The sequence below is a fragment of the Euphorbia lathyris genome, chromosome 6 (assembly GCF_963576675.1).
Source record: "Euphorbia lathyris chromosome 6, ddEupLath1.1, whole genome shotgun sequence".
NCBI lineage: Eukaryota > Viridiplantae > Streptophyta > Magnoliopsida > Malpighiales > Euphorbiaceae > Euphorbia > Euphorbia lathyris.
In genome coordinates this window covers 7,971,330-7,987,255 of record NC_088915.1, presented here as the reverse complement: position 1 = coordinate 7,987,255, position 15,926 = coordinate 7,971,330, and the positions used below count along the sequence as shown (strand labels likewise).

The 15,926-nt window shown below is 35.4% G+C and overlaps 1 protein-coding gene across 2 annotated transcripts; it reads right to left on the bottom strand.

Annotated features, from left to right (window-relative positions):
• Positions 1–11,294: 11,294 nt before the first annotated feature.
• On the bottom strand, positions 11,295–15,362 carry LOC136232803 (uncharacterized). 2 transcript variants are annotated; one of them, XM_066022224.1, is made up of 4 exons: positions 15,167–15,362; positions 13,208–14,922; positions 12,038–13,041; positions 11,782–11,921 (listed from the first exon to the last, which is right to left on the bottom strand). In XM_066022224.1, exons 2-3 carry the CDS (start codon positions 14,912–14,914, stop codon positions 12,211–12,213), a joined length of 2,538 nt encoding a protein of 845 aa, XP_065878296.1. In that variant the 5' UTR covers positions 14,915–14,922; positions 15,167–15,362; the 3' UTR covers positions 11,782–11,921; positions 12,038–12,210. The 2 variants fall into 2 exon arrangements, with proteins under 2 accessions (XP_065878297.1, XP_065878296.1); XM_066022225.1 differs by lacking the exon at positions 12,038–13,041 and having other exon boundaries at positions 11,295–11,921.
• Positions 15,363–15,926: the final 564 nt, after the last annotated feature.

Below are 15,926 nucleotides of genomic sequence, written 5' to 3'. Positions count from 1 at the left end.
TCCACTCATCTTCGTGTCTAAGATGAATCTAATTAAATCCGCTTTTCAAATCTAGCTCTGTAAAAATTGTGGCACCGCTAATATGATCAAGTAAGTCATCAAGTTTAAGGATGGGGAATCGTTACATGAATTTTATTTATGGCTCTGCTATCGACATGCATACATCAGGTGTCATCCTTCTTTAGTGTTAACAAGGCTGGAACTACACATATATCATACTTTCATGAGCATGCCCCTTAGACACTAACTCTTCTACCTACATGTGCAACTCCTTATGTTCTCTAGGGCTCATTCGATAGTGTGCTCGATTAGAGAGGGTCGCCCCTAGCTCCAAATCAATATAATGATGGATATCCCATAGTAAAGATAAACCATCAGGAAGCTCTGTGGGAAATATACATCCTAAAATTCTTGAAGCGAGGGTTGCTTGTGGAACTGTAGTGGTTTAATCAACCTCTTTACTGACCAACACATATACTAACTTTGATTCCTAAATCTCCTCTTCAAATCGGGACAATGATAACATATTTTTATTTTCCCAAGTAATTGTAGGTTTCTAACGTAACGTACGAGGGACAAGCACAATTTTAACATCACCAATCATAAAAGAATAACTATTAGCTCGTCCGTTATAATTAACACTGATCACAACCCAAATTATTCTAGAATGAGGGATAAAGGGAAATTAACAGAAATAATGGCAAATCATTGTTCCTTATAAAAGTTGGATTTATGCATGATTAATATGAAATTAATGATAATCAATGCAGGATTAATGCAGGGGTGAATATGCAAATAATGAAGAAAAAGGAAGGAATCTCTAGCATTATGCCACGCTGCGTGGACCATGACAGGACACGCCATAGCAAGATATGCCTGATGAGGGTGACTAATGGAGAGCCGTCATAGTTCTCAAGGAGAGCATACATACGCCTCGACGGTTCTAAGAATACCAAAAGGCGCACTTATAACCATCCATGAAGGGAATAAATATAATAAATGGTAATTAATATCCATTAATAAAAAGATCAGTATCCGCTAGGTGAACATAAGGAGGGTTTTTTAGACGGATCCATTCAGGGGTCTCTAAATCGTTATCAAGTAGAAACCTCTGACATTGATGATACTAACAACTCCATTAATACTGAAACCATCGAATATAACTAAAGTAACATCGAAACCCACATTCAAGGACAATAAATGGGATTAATGCGATTGTTACAAAATTACATATAAATACCCCAGCTTACTGGGATCAAAGGTACACACATTATTCTAACCCTACTTTGTGATTACTCATTATTCTCTTAAGAATATTACTGACTTTGGCATCAGAGTGACCCCAGCTGATCCTAATTGCACCTCACGGGGAAGTGCTCCGATCAAGGATTTTTTCACGAGTTATCAATTAGTGCGGTGAAGGTGGATCCTAAGATTAATAAGATTTACACGATGAATATAGAATGTCTGCGAAGTTTCACAAAGAACAAAACAATGGAGTCAAATCTCAAACCTTGGCTCAATCAGTACAAACAAATCTATCCAAAGATAAGGCTATCCATATATTGGTGGGAAAGAGTTTTCTACATTAAATCTGGAATTTTATGATAAACAAGATAAGCTCATCCCTTTTCTTATTCCAATTTTAATTAAAGAAAATTGAGATTCCTCACCCTTATGAAGTGCTATGAATATCGTTATTTGTTATTATGATAAATCTAATAAACTGCGAAAGATGAAGTCATAAAGATAGATATTTCATTAAATCTTGCATGTTTAATATCACTGATGAAGTCATATTTTTATGCATGACAAGTGTAATAAGCTATTATCATTGAATTGGTACAAAATACATGTATAAGACCCTTAATATTGAGATTTTATAAAAAAAATCCATCCATTCAAGGTGATTTTGTCATTTGATATTAAAATATCATAAAAATGCTCGGGTAATTACAGATGATTTAGGCCTGATCGGTCTTTTGGATGAACATGCATATAATTATTAGAAGAAATTACAAAGAAAACCATATTTGATTTTTGGGTAAATTAAAAAAAAAAAAAAACATGTGGTTTCATGTTCTTCCAAAAAAACTCTTGTGGTTTGTTAATACAAAAAAAAAGAATGTGGTTTGCGCCGTTACCCAAAAAACGAAAAATGGCTTAACACCGTTAAAGTGCTGACGTGGCACAGGGGTAAAATCGGAAAATCAATTTTTTTTTTCCTCTCTCCTCTCCTTCTTCTTCCTTTTTCCTCTTCTTCCTTCTTCCTTCTTCTTCCCATTCTTCCTTCTTCTTTCTTCTTCTTCTCCTTCTTCCTTCTTCTCTCCTCTTCTTCCTTCTTCCTTCTTCTCTCCTCTTCTTCCTTCTTCTTCTTCTCTCCTCCTCATTCTTCTTCTTCCTTTTTCTTCTTCTCTCCTCCTCCTCCTTCTTCTTCCTTTTTTTTTCTTTTTTTTTAAGTTTCGGAAATTTTCCAGATTTCTGGAAAATTTCCAGAAATCTGGAAAATTCTTCCTTGCGAAAATAAGCCCTCACTTCTTCAAAACTCAGGCTAATAGTGTGGAGACTCTTTTGAGCTCGCAAGTCCCTGAACCTTTCTTTCTCATCCAGGTTAGCATGCATCAATGACACGGGTGGTGCAGGGAGAATTCCAATTTGTTGAAGTGTCTCTTGACCACTTTTCAGCCAATTAGCAAATGAATCAACCAACTTCACAAGCATTTTATGAGGAAGGCCCCAATATTCAGGTGAAGTTACCTCCTCTACAATATCATGATCTGTTAAAGAGTGCGACGTAGGACCAATCCAGGACCAGCTTTTAGTAGATTTTTCATACACCACCAGTGCCTTCCAACCCTTTGCTCCCAATGGTGCTGTTTTTGACGAAAATATCTTGAGCACTCCTCTGACAAGATCCTGAAGTGGCTCTTGTGTCTCAAAAATACAAGGGTCCCTAGGATTTGATCGTACACGGTTCACAGTCTCTTGTACAGTAAGAGATGGAACATTCGCCTGTAGAATACAATCTGATTTACCAGCATCCACATTCTCAAGAGAAACAACCCCATTTGCGCTAGCTTCATGCTTTCCATTCTGCTGCTCATCAGATTTCCCAGTCTCTAAAGAATCTTTTGTATGAGGACTGATCATTGACAGACGAACTGATGAGAGAAGATGTATAATTGAAAAAGAGAAGCCAGTATGAACTGTAGGTGTAATTGGCGTATATGGCTTCTTCTGCGGTTTTGTTTCGATCTCCATGTCCACAGCTCCAATTTCTGAAACAGGTTGCTCATTTATTTCCATGTCTGAAGTGCCAATGTCAACCTCCACTTTCCTTTTTCCTTTTTTTTCTTCACCAAAACAGAGCCAGAAATCTGGAAAATTTCCAGATTTCCGAAGAAATCTGGAAATCGAAAATTAAAAAAAAAAGAATAGAAAAAAGAAGAAGAAGAAGAAGAAGAAGGAAGGAGAAGGAGAAGGAGAAGGAGAGAAGAAGAAGTAAGAAGAAGGAGAGAAGAAGAAGAAGAAGTAGGAGGAAGAAGAAGAAGAAGAAGGAGGAGGAGAGAGAGGAAAAAAAATAAAAACATAAAAAAAAATTGAATTTCCAACCTTACCCCTGTGCCGCGTCAGCACTTTAACGGTGTTAAGCCATTTTTCGTTTTTTGGGTAACGGCGCAAACCACAGTCCTTTTTTTGTATTAACAAACCACAAGGGTTTTTTTGGAAGAAATGAAACCACAATGTTTTTTTTTTGAATTTACCCTTGATTTTTTCTTGTACAATTCACCATCATCTATAGATGTGTCTATTCATATAAAAATTGTTTATTTGACATTGTTAGAATTTCTTTTACCAACATAAGAGACTTGAAAATATTAAGTCTATTTGTAATTGTCCCTACCTATTAAGGCCATTATGGGCTGATGAATTACCAACTTGGATAAACAAAACTTTCATATACTGAGCTAACTACAAAAGAGTACAAATGTCAGTTTCGAATGAGAACATTAATTGATGCAAGGTTCTTAGGATATATATGAGAGTTCCTTAGAGATTGTTTGGATGACGGTATTTGAAGGTATGTGAGGGTGAATTTTGGGTAATTTTCTTTACACTCCAAATTGAAGGAGAATCATGGTACATGTCTTTTTTTTCCAAAATTACCATTTGTCCTTTATTTTATTTATACAAATAAAATAATATAAGAGTAATTTTATATATAACTATATTATTAAACCATCACTTATCTTATTTTAATTGCACTTCCTCCAAACGTGGCTTTAATGATCTATGAATTCCATTAATGCAGCATAATATTAGTTACAAGTAAATAGTAACTATATCTTACCCAATATTGAAAGTTATAATTTTTACGATATTTAAAATAAATTTATTATTTGGGGTGATAATGTGCATTAAAATGCAAAAAGACATTATTTTTAACCATTGTCATTATGGTTATTTATTATTAAAAATGATTTATGATATTTATATGCAATAGTAACCTTTATGGTTATGACCGTTATATATAGTATTATTAAAGTAAGCACGATTAAAATTCTATTATGAATTTGTTTGGCATATTATATTTATTTGGTTTTATACTTTGACTAAGTTCATTCTAGAGTCAGGGACTAACGTGAAGGAATTACTAAGTTGATTCCAAGATAAACTACAAATTTCATAAAGAGACATTGCATCATATATGATATTTGTCAACAAGGTCAATGTAAATAGTCTTTCGACATGAAGTATGTTCCATGGATCAAGCCATTGACCCCTAAGGTAAGTGAATATAGCTTTTATGTCTTACCACAATCTTTTAATAATGGATAGGGTATGCCCCACTTTTGGAGCTCTTTCAGTACTAACCCACAAAGTACAAGGGAATCGCTAATACTACAACCAACGCCAAACACTGGCATGAAAAATAAAGCTCAATCCAGAGAAGTGTACATTCGAAGCTACTTTAGAAAAAATTCATTGGCTATGTCATTAACCAAAAAGGAGGTAGAGCAAATCCAGATAAAGTAAAAGTTGTGCTAGATATGAAAGCCTCACAAATTGTGAGCAAGATCCAGAGGTTGAACAAGCGGATCATCGTGCTAGAAAGGTTCATATCTTGTTCTATCAGAAGATGTTTGCCATTTTATGAAATAATAAAAAAAGCAGAAAACATTTGAATGTACAGAAGATTGTTAACAAGCATTTCAAGGTATAAAACAATTCCTCATCTATTATGTTAGCAAAATGTTGAAGGAAACGGAGTCAAGATATTCAAAGCTAAATAAAATGGTTTTGACGGTTGTGACACCATCCATCTGCGTTAGACCATAGTTCCAAGCATAGCCTCAACATGATCGAGATCAAGATCAAGAGTCAGCTTCACCATCACGATTCAACATCGAACACACGAATGATGAGATTGAAAAGCGAGTGTGTGTCGCTCTAGATAGACGAAAGAACAATGCAGAAAGGTACGCTCATCCAATTAATAGGAATTCGCCATTCATGGCGTGGATCCTGAGTTACAATAGGGCGGGGTATTCCCTTTCCAAAAAAAATATAACCCTCAAGAAAAAGTCTTCAAAGGCTAACATGGCGAATGGCGCAAAGAACGCCTAAGAAAAAGCCCAATGTGGCGAATGCAAAATATGGCGAACGCAGGAAAAAGCCCCACGAGGCGAATGCCTAGATGCAAAAGTAAAGCCTATCGAATGGCGAATGGCACAAAGAACGCCCAGATAAAGCTACAATTCGTGAATCTTCTTCATCAAAAGCAATGAAGCCTCATCTTCATCAAAAGACAATGTGTCTTCATAAAAAAAGCCTTGTCTTCATAAAAAATGATGAAGTCTCGCCTTCACCAAAACTAAGTAAAGACACTTTAGAAAATGAGTAAAGGCTAAAAAGGCAAGTGCTTGGAGTGCCAAAACCCTAGAAAAGCGATAAAGCTTAAAATAGGGAATAAAGCCTACAGTGGCGAATGTCTAGAATAACGGTAGAACTACATCGCTTTGATTCCCAAAAAATTAATGGGGTACGTAAGAAGCTTGACAAATAAGAAATTATCAAGTCCAAGCAAAAAAAAATTGGTATATTTTGATAAGTTGAGAAAAGAGAGTTCTTTGAGTTACACTCCTGAGCACTTTCATTGGCTTATTTGATGCTTAGAAAATTTAAATGACATGTCACATTCCTATTGGTCTAGGAAAATATGTTTAATGGAAAAGCATTAAATATAAAACACGCTTTAGACAGCCCTAAAGAGTTTTTTAATACCTTTAGGGGAGTTTCTGATAACAACCCAAACTATTCTAGAACGAGGAATAAAGGGAAATTAATAGAAATAATGGCAAACCATTATTCCTTATAAAAGTGGAATTTATGCATGATTAATATGAAATTAATGATAATTAATGCATGGGTGAATATGCAAATAATGAAGAAAAAGGAAGGAGTCTCTAACATTATGCCACGCCACGTGGACCATGACGGGACACGTCATAGCAAGATATGTCCGATGAGAGTGAGTAATGGAGACCCGCCATAGTTCTCAAGGAGCGTATACATACGCCTCGACGGTTCTAAGAATATCAAAAGACGCACTTATAACCATCTATTAAGGGACTAAATATAGTTAAATGGTAATTAATATCCATTAATAAAGAGATCAGTATCCGTCAGGTGAACATAATGAGGTTTCTTGAGACGGATCCATTTAGGGGTCTCTAAACCGTTATCAAGGAGAAACTTTCGACATTGATGATACTAACAACTCCATTAATACTGAAACCATCGAGTATAACTAAAGTAACATCGAAACCCACATTCAAGGACAATAAAAGGGATTAATGTGATTGTTACAGAATTGCATATAAATACCTCAGCTTCCTGGGATCAAAGGTACACACACACACATTATTCTAACCCTACTTTGTGGTTACTGATTATTCTCTTAAGAATATTACTAACTTTGGCATCGGAGTAACCCCAGCTGATCTTATCGGGACCTCACAGGGAAGTGCTCCGATCAAGAATTTTTTCACGAGTTATAAAACACGATGGTTGTATTGCCAAGGCCTCCCCAACAACAAGTAAAAAGCATCCATATACACAATATCACACCAAATTTCATCTCTGTACTTAGAGCCAATTGAAAAAGGAATACAAGCTTGTTTAGAGATAGTTACCTTAATAGTGATTTAAAAATAAAAACAAGAAACGTACACTAGTCTATCGATAATAATTTCTAATGATCATGCCATTTTCAAATTGGCAAGTCAACTTTATGAAACCAAAAAATTTACATGTCGATCTCAATTTAAAACCGGGTCATGTGTAATCTGTCCCTCTTAATTTAAAATCCTAGCTTCGCTACCGTCTTCACTTCGAAAATGTTAAAATGCTAATAATTAAGTCTGTCACGTATAAGTTAATTATAATTTTTTTTTTGTAAAATTGTCTAAAATTTTACTGTATTAATAATATAGTTAAAAATAATCAATAAACAGTGTACGAGACTGATTTAGTTCATCGACAAACCGATTTAGAAGGTTCGATATGATTGTCAAACCCCGTTCGTTCAAATTTTCAATTAGATATAGATATGATTAAAATCAATATTACTCAGAAATATTAGGGGTAAATTTATACCATTTCGTACATTACAATCAAATCTGAACTTCCTTAAAAATCTTAGGAATAATTTTGACTCTTATCCCATGTTTTACCCAAACTTTTCCATAAATTTTTAAAATTATACTTATATGTATACACGCAGAAAAATTCAGGTAAATTACATCAATGGTACATGAACTTTATCTTATTCACACTTTGGTACCTAAATTATATTTTGTCCTAAAAATATACATGAAGTAATGATGACTGGACAATTTGGTATATTTTACTGGTTAATGACCGGTCAATAAGAGTTTCATGAGTTAATTACACCAACGGTGCCTGAATTTTTACCATAATTCACACTTTGGTACCTAGATTTTATTTTATCCTAAAAACATAACTCAAGTAAAAGTGACTGAAAATTTTAGTTTATTTGATCAGTTAGTGACCGGTTAATGTGAGATTGACCATTTTGAACTAAACATTGAGACTCATCATACACTGAATTAACATAAAATTACAATACTTTATATTAATTGAGTGTATAATGGGTCACAATTTTTAATTTAAAATGGTAGAACTCACATTGAATGATCACTTATCAGTCAAATGTATTAAAATGTTGAGTCATCTTTACTTGACGTGTATTTTTTGGACAAAATGAAATCTAGGTACCAAAGTATAAATTAGGATAAAGTTTAGATATCGTCATTGTAATTTACTCATCAAACTCGCATGGACCGGCTATTGATCGGTAAAATATAATAAATTGTTCAGTCATCATTACTTCAGGTATATTTTTGGGACAAAATGTAATCTAGGTACCAAAGTGTGAACTAGGATAAAATTCAGGTACCAATAGTGTAATTTACTCGAAAATTCTATTGATTAATGAGTATATTAGACGTTGGAAACAAAAAATCAAAACCATTTGATACCCTATAAATTTTCTACACATGGATCAATGTCATCTTTCGGATCCGAAAAACTCACATGAACCTTCAGATCTGAAGACAGAAATATTCCAAAAAAAATGCAAACTGTACTTTTTAACCACGTGGATGGATATCCACCGTCCGTTCCAACAACCGTACGACTTGGAAAGGAAAATTGTTGGATTAAGATAAACGGTTGTGTAAATGACGAGAGTACAACCTAGAGTGCGCCGCTTGACACTATGGAGGCCCAGGACATTACTCGCCTCTTAATCGATAAGCGCTACTTGTAATAGTTAGCTAATTCTTTTAAACCCGTCAAAGTCCCATATGCTCAATAAAATGAGGACATCTGGCAACACGCTTGATATGTGACAGAGTTGCATCACTTAACATCGTCACAGTCTGAAAGTTACAGAACCAACCGGAGACTGACACGTATCCAATGACTCATTAGAACACATTCACAAGATTACGACAGTTACCCCCAGGCCCGCCCTGAGCATGGGCAGGAGGGGCGCCTGCCCAAGGCTCAATGATGAGGGAGGGCCCAAATATAGTAGTAGGTTTTTAATTTTACTCGGATTAAAAAAAGATACATAATTATGGGTAAGTTACATATTAATCATGATTAGACTAACTATTTACAACTATCCGATATTCTAAATAGAATTTATTTTTTTGCATGAAAGATTGGGACGCGATTAAGTGGCTAGACATCCCAACTAGATTGTCACCCCTAACACACCATTCTAAATAGAATTTCTTAAAATATCAAGTACATAAAAACTAAAATTGGTTTTAGCAATGTCAGCATTTGAATTTCTTGAGTTTGTAAAAAAAAACATATTGTTATCCAAATATTTCAATTGTTTTCCGAATCCTCTTAAATATGATAGTGACCGCTGCATTTGCTGAAAATAAGTTTTTTGAAGTTAAAATTATTGAAAAGTTATTTGAGATCATTAATGTCACAGGAAAATTTAAATGGTCTAGACTTTTTATGTATTGAGAGAAATATGTTAGGACATATTGATATAGACAATATTATTAGTGATTTTGCATCTAAAAATGCTCGTAGACATTGTTTTGTATGAGAAACTGGGCAATTAAAGCGGTATAAAAGGTTTTTTCCCATATGAAATATTTTTTTTTATTAGATCGTTTGTTAAGTGTAATAGAAAAAGTAAATTTTTCTTTGCACAATTAACTTTCATAATTTATTTTTGGCTTAATACATCACCAACTCCCTGAACTTGGCAAGAAAAGCAGATTGACCCCCCGAACTTACAAGGTGTCTCAACTGCTCCCTCAACTTGCCAATTCCGTATCTACTAAATACACGAATCCTACATGGAGCTGAGTGGTACAACGCGTGTATATCCATCCATCTTCAGCGCGTTGCTCACCTTTACCCAAAAGAACAACGGTAATATTCATCCTCTTCCTTACATGTCCACCCACCTACCTTTCTTCCCCAAATATCAGAAACCCTAATTTGAAGATTTTCTTCCCCAAATTGAAATTGAAAGCAACTATTTGTTCGAAATTCTTACTCTTCTTATTTGCGACTTTCTTTTAACATTCTTACTCGTTTTCAATTGTGTGATTCATGTACTTAATTTTTGAGAATTAAAATGATACCAAGGTGCTATTGTGGTGAGAATGCCATTTTAAGAACATCACGGAGCACAGCAAACCCAGGAAGACGCTTTTTTGGATGCATTAAGTATGGGGTAAGTTTTGATTGAGGTTCCATTTTTGTAATGAAGAATTTCAGGTTCCTTGTTTATACAAATTCATCTTCTTATGCTTATCTATAAATCTGATTTCAGGGTAATCGAATAAATTGCGGCTTTTTCAAATGGTTTGATGAATCTTTGACAGATAAGGATTGGCAGATTATTTGGTCAATATTGAACAAGAAAAAAAAAGATATACTGAGGAACTTGATGATCTTGCAGGAAGAAAAGAAGGAAACTCGTGGAAGAAAGTCATGCTTAGATTAGGTTGATGCTAGGTTAGGGTATTTGTGTTTTTTCTGTGGTAGCAATTTTGTAATGGTAAAAAATTTGTGTTCCATTTCTATTTAGTATTTGGTAGTTGCAGACAACTATTTGGTATCATTGTAACTCCCTTGACAGAATTAGTAATGGTTGATTGATAAAATTGTCCAAATTCAGAATTGTACTGTTTGATTGTCAAATATAAATTGTAATGCCATTCTTACTCAAAAAAGTTGATAGACTTGTAAAAAAAAATTGGCGGAATTGGTATACCGTAACCTGATTATTCTGTCATGAGTTTATGGTTCAATGTCAAACCTCAACATCTTCAATTCCAGATTGTGTTCCATGTAACTGGACTTTTATTATGGTGGCTTTACATGATTGGATTTGGAATTGCAGAGATTTTTTTATCCAAAATTCCAGATTTTGATCAGCTATGGTGGCTTTCAATAGTAGCTGCAGTCATGTCCTTTACTTACTCGGCAATTGGGCTTGCCTTTGGTGTTATTCAAGTTGTACAAAATGGGAAAGTCCTCGGCAGTATGACAGGAATTAGGAGACGGGTTGAGCTTATTTTTGCAACTTGATTTGTGCTGGACAACTTGCTTATTAGTGATGAATTATATCACATAGTGATTTGATTTGTGCTGGACAACTTGCTTATTACTGATTCTAACAGTCACAGAGGATGAAACAACATCGATTCTAACAGAACCATATACGGTTGCCGAAAAATGACCTGTGTATTATAAAATCATGTCCAAAATTGATCAAAATGATCATACACAAACAGAACCATATATGGTTGCCAAAAAATGACCTGTGTATTCTAAAATCATGTCCAAAATTGATCCAAATGATCATACACAAAACAGTACCATATGACTACATCTAGGTCCAAACATGACAGAAGATCATTACAATTTCAGTACCACCTAACAACATTAGGATTTGTCTTCGCTTGAGAACTGGGTGGTTGACTTGCACTTGTGTTTGGAGGTTGGCTTCCATGTCTGTTGGCTGGTTGGCTCGAACTTTGTCTAGAAGCACTTCCACTTGCAGTTCCACGAGCAATTCCACTTGCAGAAGTCATTGCAAATCTTTCAGCAGCAGCTCTAGCTGAAGAAGCTCTTGCTACAGCAGATGCAGCTCTAGCTGCTACCTCTGCTCTTGTTCTCATTGCGATCTCTTTCTTCCCTCTACATCTCTGTAATTCTGTACACGTCATAGCCTCCTTTCCTTTCCATTTCTCTTTAGTAGGATGGTAGCCAAGATCTCCTGTTACCACATTTGAATTCTTGACAATACGCGAGCCATTTGAAATTACTTGACCTATTTCTGCTGTACCAAACTACATAATCACATAGAAAATAAATGCAATAAGTATTGGGTGTGACAAATGGAATTACTATCAATTCAGCTTCAAATGCAATCACATAGGAAATAAATTACTTAACCATCTCTTACATGTTGCCTTGTAATTCCAGTGCTTTCTGATATAATCACCCCGTAGCCTCTCATCCTTTGGTTGTTTGTATTTGCATTTTGTTTCTCTATTGGTTTGCGTTTCTTGTTTACATTGTTGTTTTCAGGTCTACAGGCATGGTTTGAACTTGACCGCAGTACCTATTATGAGAAAATTACATTGAACTTGGCTCATCTTTAGACTTCCTACGATTTCTTCTAGGTCTACCGGGCAGTGGCTTAACCTTAGGTGGTAGAATAGGTGGGTTTGTTGAATCAGGCCACATTTTCATATTTAGTACCGGTTGGATACAGTTTGCATATGCTTTGCTGTAAGTTGCCTTGTGGTACCAATGAGCAATTAACTTTGTTGGGTCCTCTCCTAGTTTGTGACATGCAGCAATAGCATGGGGACATGGTATGCCTTGAAGCCCCCAAGCTCTACAAGAACACACACGATTTTTCATGTCAACAACATGTCGATAAGGACCTTCCTGAACTTCAAACCCAGCATCCCCATTCCAGTGAATTATACATTGCATTGCCTTAGACTTGTTTTCTTGGTAGACATTCATGGCCATTGGGGATATATCACATATCCATCTCTCCATAAAACTTCTCATATCTGCTATCCTCTTCATCATTTGCAACCTAATCTCTTCTAACATGGTGATCACAGTCTTATGTCTTGCAGCCAATATCCAACCATTAAAAGTTTCGGACATATTGTTATCAACTACATCACAACAAGTTGTAAACGGAAAATAAGTTCTACACCATTGGTCAATGTCATAACTCATCAATTCTTGTACAATGTTATCACCTAATCTTGCTAAAGCATCTAGATTGTCTTTCAATTCAGCTTCAAATGTGGATTTACATACTCTCCAAAAACAGTGCCTACGCTCAACACCTTTCCATTTCTTTGACCAATTAGCTAAGACATGTCTCCCACATCTTCTATGTTCAGCATTTGGCAATTCTTCCTTAATTGCAGGAATTAATCCCTATACAGAAATTCAGAACTATGCATTATACTAAAATTCATACTATAAACACATTAAACACATTAAACCAGACACTATGCATTATCTTGAAATAAAGCACACGTATAAACACAGTAAAAACATTAAACCAGCACATAATTCATACTTAGTAAATGTAATCATATACCTTTTGCATGTCTGTAACAATACACAACCCATCTCCATTGCCCAAACCAAGGTCTTTTTGTAACAAATTGAGAAACCACTTATATGTTTCCTTGGTCTCTGAATCCACTACTGCCCAAGCAATCGGGTATATTTGATGGTTCCCATCTTTCCCAACAGCAACCAGCATCATATTCTTGACAGTTCCTTTTAGGAAATTCCCATCTATCCCAATACATTTTCTGCAACCCTCTGTAAATCCTTTCTTCAATGCATCAAAGCAGACATAAAAACCCCTGAAAAACAATTTCACAGGAATCTCTTTACTATCAACAAGCACAACACATGTAGATCCGGGGTTGGACCTCAAGATTTCATCCCTGTAGTCGTATAGTCTAGCAAATTCCTTCACATAATCTCCCATATAATCCTTCATTATGTTCAACTTTGCTTTTCTACATATTGTTCTGCCAACATAGATCTCCAGAGTATTCTTCACATGTTCTTGAAGTTGCCAGATTTTAACTCCTGGGTTTTCAGTCACCTTCTTCTTCAAAAACTTTGTTAAATATACTGTATTGCAATGCCTGTTTGTGTTGGTCCTATAACAACTATGCACTGGACGATATGTCTTGACCATGAAATTGTTTGTCCTTTTGTTTTTACTTCCATACAGGTGCCATGGGCAGTTTGCCAAGCATCTTGCCCTCACTCTATTTGAATCATTTGGCCTAATTGTCAACTGAACCCCTTTCTTCACTGCATAATTGGCCAATGCTTCTCTAAATTGTTCACTACTTTCAAAAATCATGCCCAACTCCCACAGTGGCTCTTCACAGTTGGGATCATAATGGACCCTAGTGCGTCTTCTTCTACCAGTCAATTCTCTGTCACTTTCAACCTCTTCCCCATCCTCATCTGAAGCAAAGCTATCATCATCAGAACTTCCAATATAATCTTCATCGCCACCCAATAACCCAACATAACTATTACCTTCCTTCAACCAGTCATGGAAACCAATATCAGGACCTGCTTCCCTTAACTCAATTTCTTTTTGTCCAACGCCTCTATTCCTCCTAGATCTTTCTTTCCTATAACTTGATACTGACTGTTTGATCTCATTTACCTCCTCATCTGCATTGCTGTCTTCATCATCTTCAAGTTCAACGTTATAGAGTTCATCATCTGTGGTTTTGGACTCTTTATCAGATCCACCATCATATTCTTCTTCACCTGCATCTGAGTTGTCTTTATCAGCCTCAGTATTTATTTCCTCTACATTTATTTCAGCCTCAGAAGTTGGTGCTGCTTCTTTAAGTGGTTCAGAATAGGTGCTTGTAGTAGAAGTTGGCCTAATACACATGTTAGCCACACTTGACAGCTCATCACCATTGTGGACCCCACCTTCCACGTTAGCCCTATCATCAACAGCTTCCACATAAACATCAACAGTGCCTTCTGATTCTATTCCCTTTATCATATCCCAAATATCACCATCCTTCACAATTTCAACAAAATTAAGTTTCCCTTTTGGCTGGTAGTAAAGAGGACCCCAAAATATGTACTTAAAGTGCTCTCTTAGAATCCACAGGAGATCCAATCTTGAAAGCTTGTCTGCGTTATATTCTCTTAAAACTTCAACACTCCCTCCAATGTACTGTATACCCTTCTCATTTGATTTTAAATTCCCACCATGATGCCACCTAATATTGAATAACATATCACCCATGTTGTACACTGACAGGGAAAAGAAAAAAATCAATAAACATGAGAATCTTTCAGACTATAGCTAAAAAGCTATCAAAAGAACAATAATTTAACTGCAAACAAAGGGCTAAAGGTAAGCTAAGCAAATAAAATTTGTTCCCACTTACTTCGAAACCCTAAATCTAATATTATTGCCCTAACTTTTTCATTTATAATCATTATACTAAGACAACCATATTTTAACCAAACTAAACTAATTTCAGTATAAACTAACCTGAGAAAGTGGCTGGCACACTTGGAATAATGGTATAGAACCCTATTTCACGAAATCAAACGTTTCCTTTCCCATTTGTTCCTGTGGAATTCCAGCAACTTCTTGAATTCCAGCAATTGTCGAATTCGATTTTAGGGTTCAGATGTTAGGGTTCAACAGAGGTTGGATAAGGGATTTTAGTCGAGAGAATCGATTTCTGTCGTTTAGGGAATCTTGAACTTCTTTTCTTTTAACGTTAAATTACTTTTTTTATTTTTTATTTTTTAAATTAATTACATGGCACCACTTTTGCCTACATGTCGCCATGTGTCATCACTTTTTCCTTGTCAGCGCGCGTCAATCTCAAACAATTAGTATTAGACACAATAAATTAGGATTTGTATTGTGATTTGCTTCACACCGCCCCTTAATTCCCACGTACCGCCTTCAAATTACAATTTTGCCCCTTCCTTTATATTTACAATATTAAGTTCAAATTCAATTTCTAACTTCCAAACACTTTAGTTCAAACCAAAAGAAAATCCGGACTAATTATGGCTGGACGTGGAGGTAAAGGAAAGTCAATCGGGCTCATTTCGGTACGTGTTTCTAATTTTTTTCAATTTTTTTTTTTTTTTAGTTTTCTGACCCGAAATTCGGGACAGAAAAGTTTATTTTGACGACCATGGCGGGTCGGTCATATGCGTGGCGGGTCCAGGATCCGCCATGCTCAAAACCGTATAATTTACATTTTTATCATAATTTTTATTTATTAATTTAC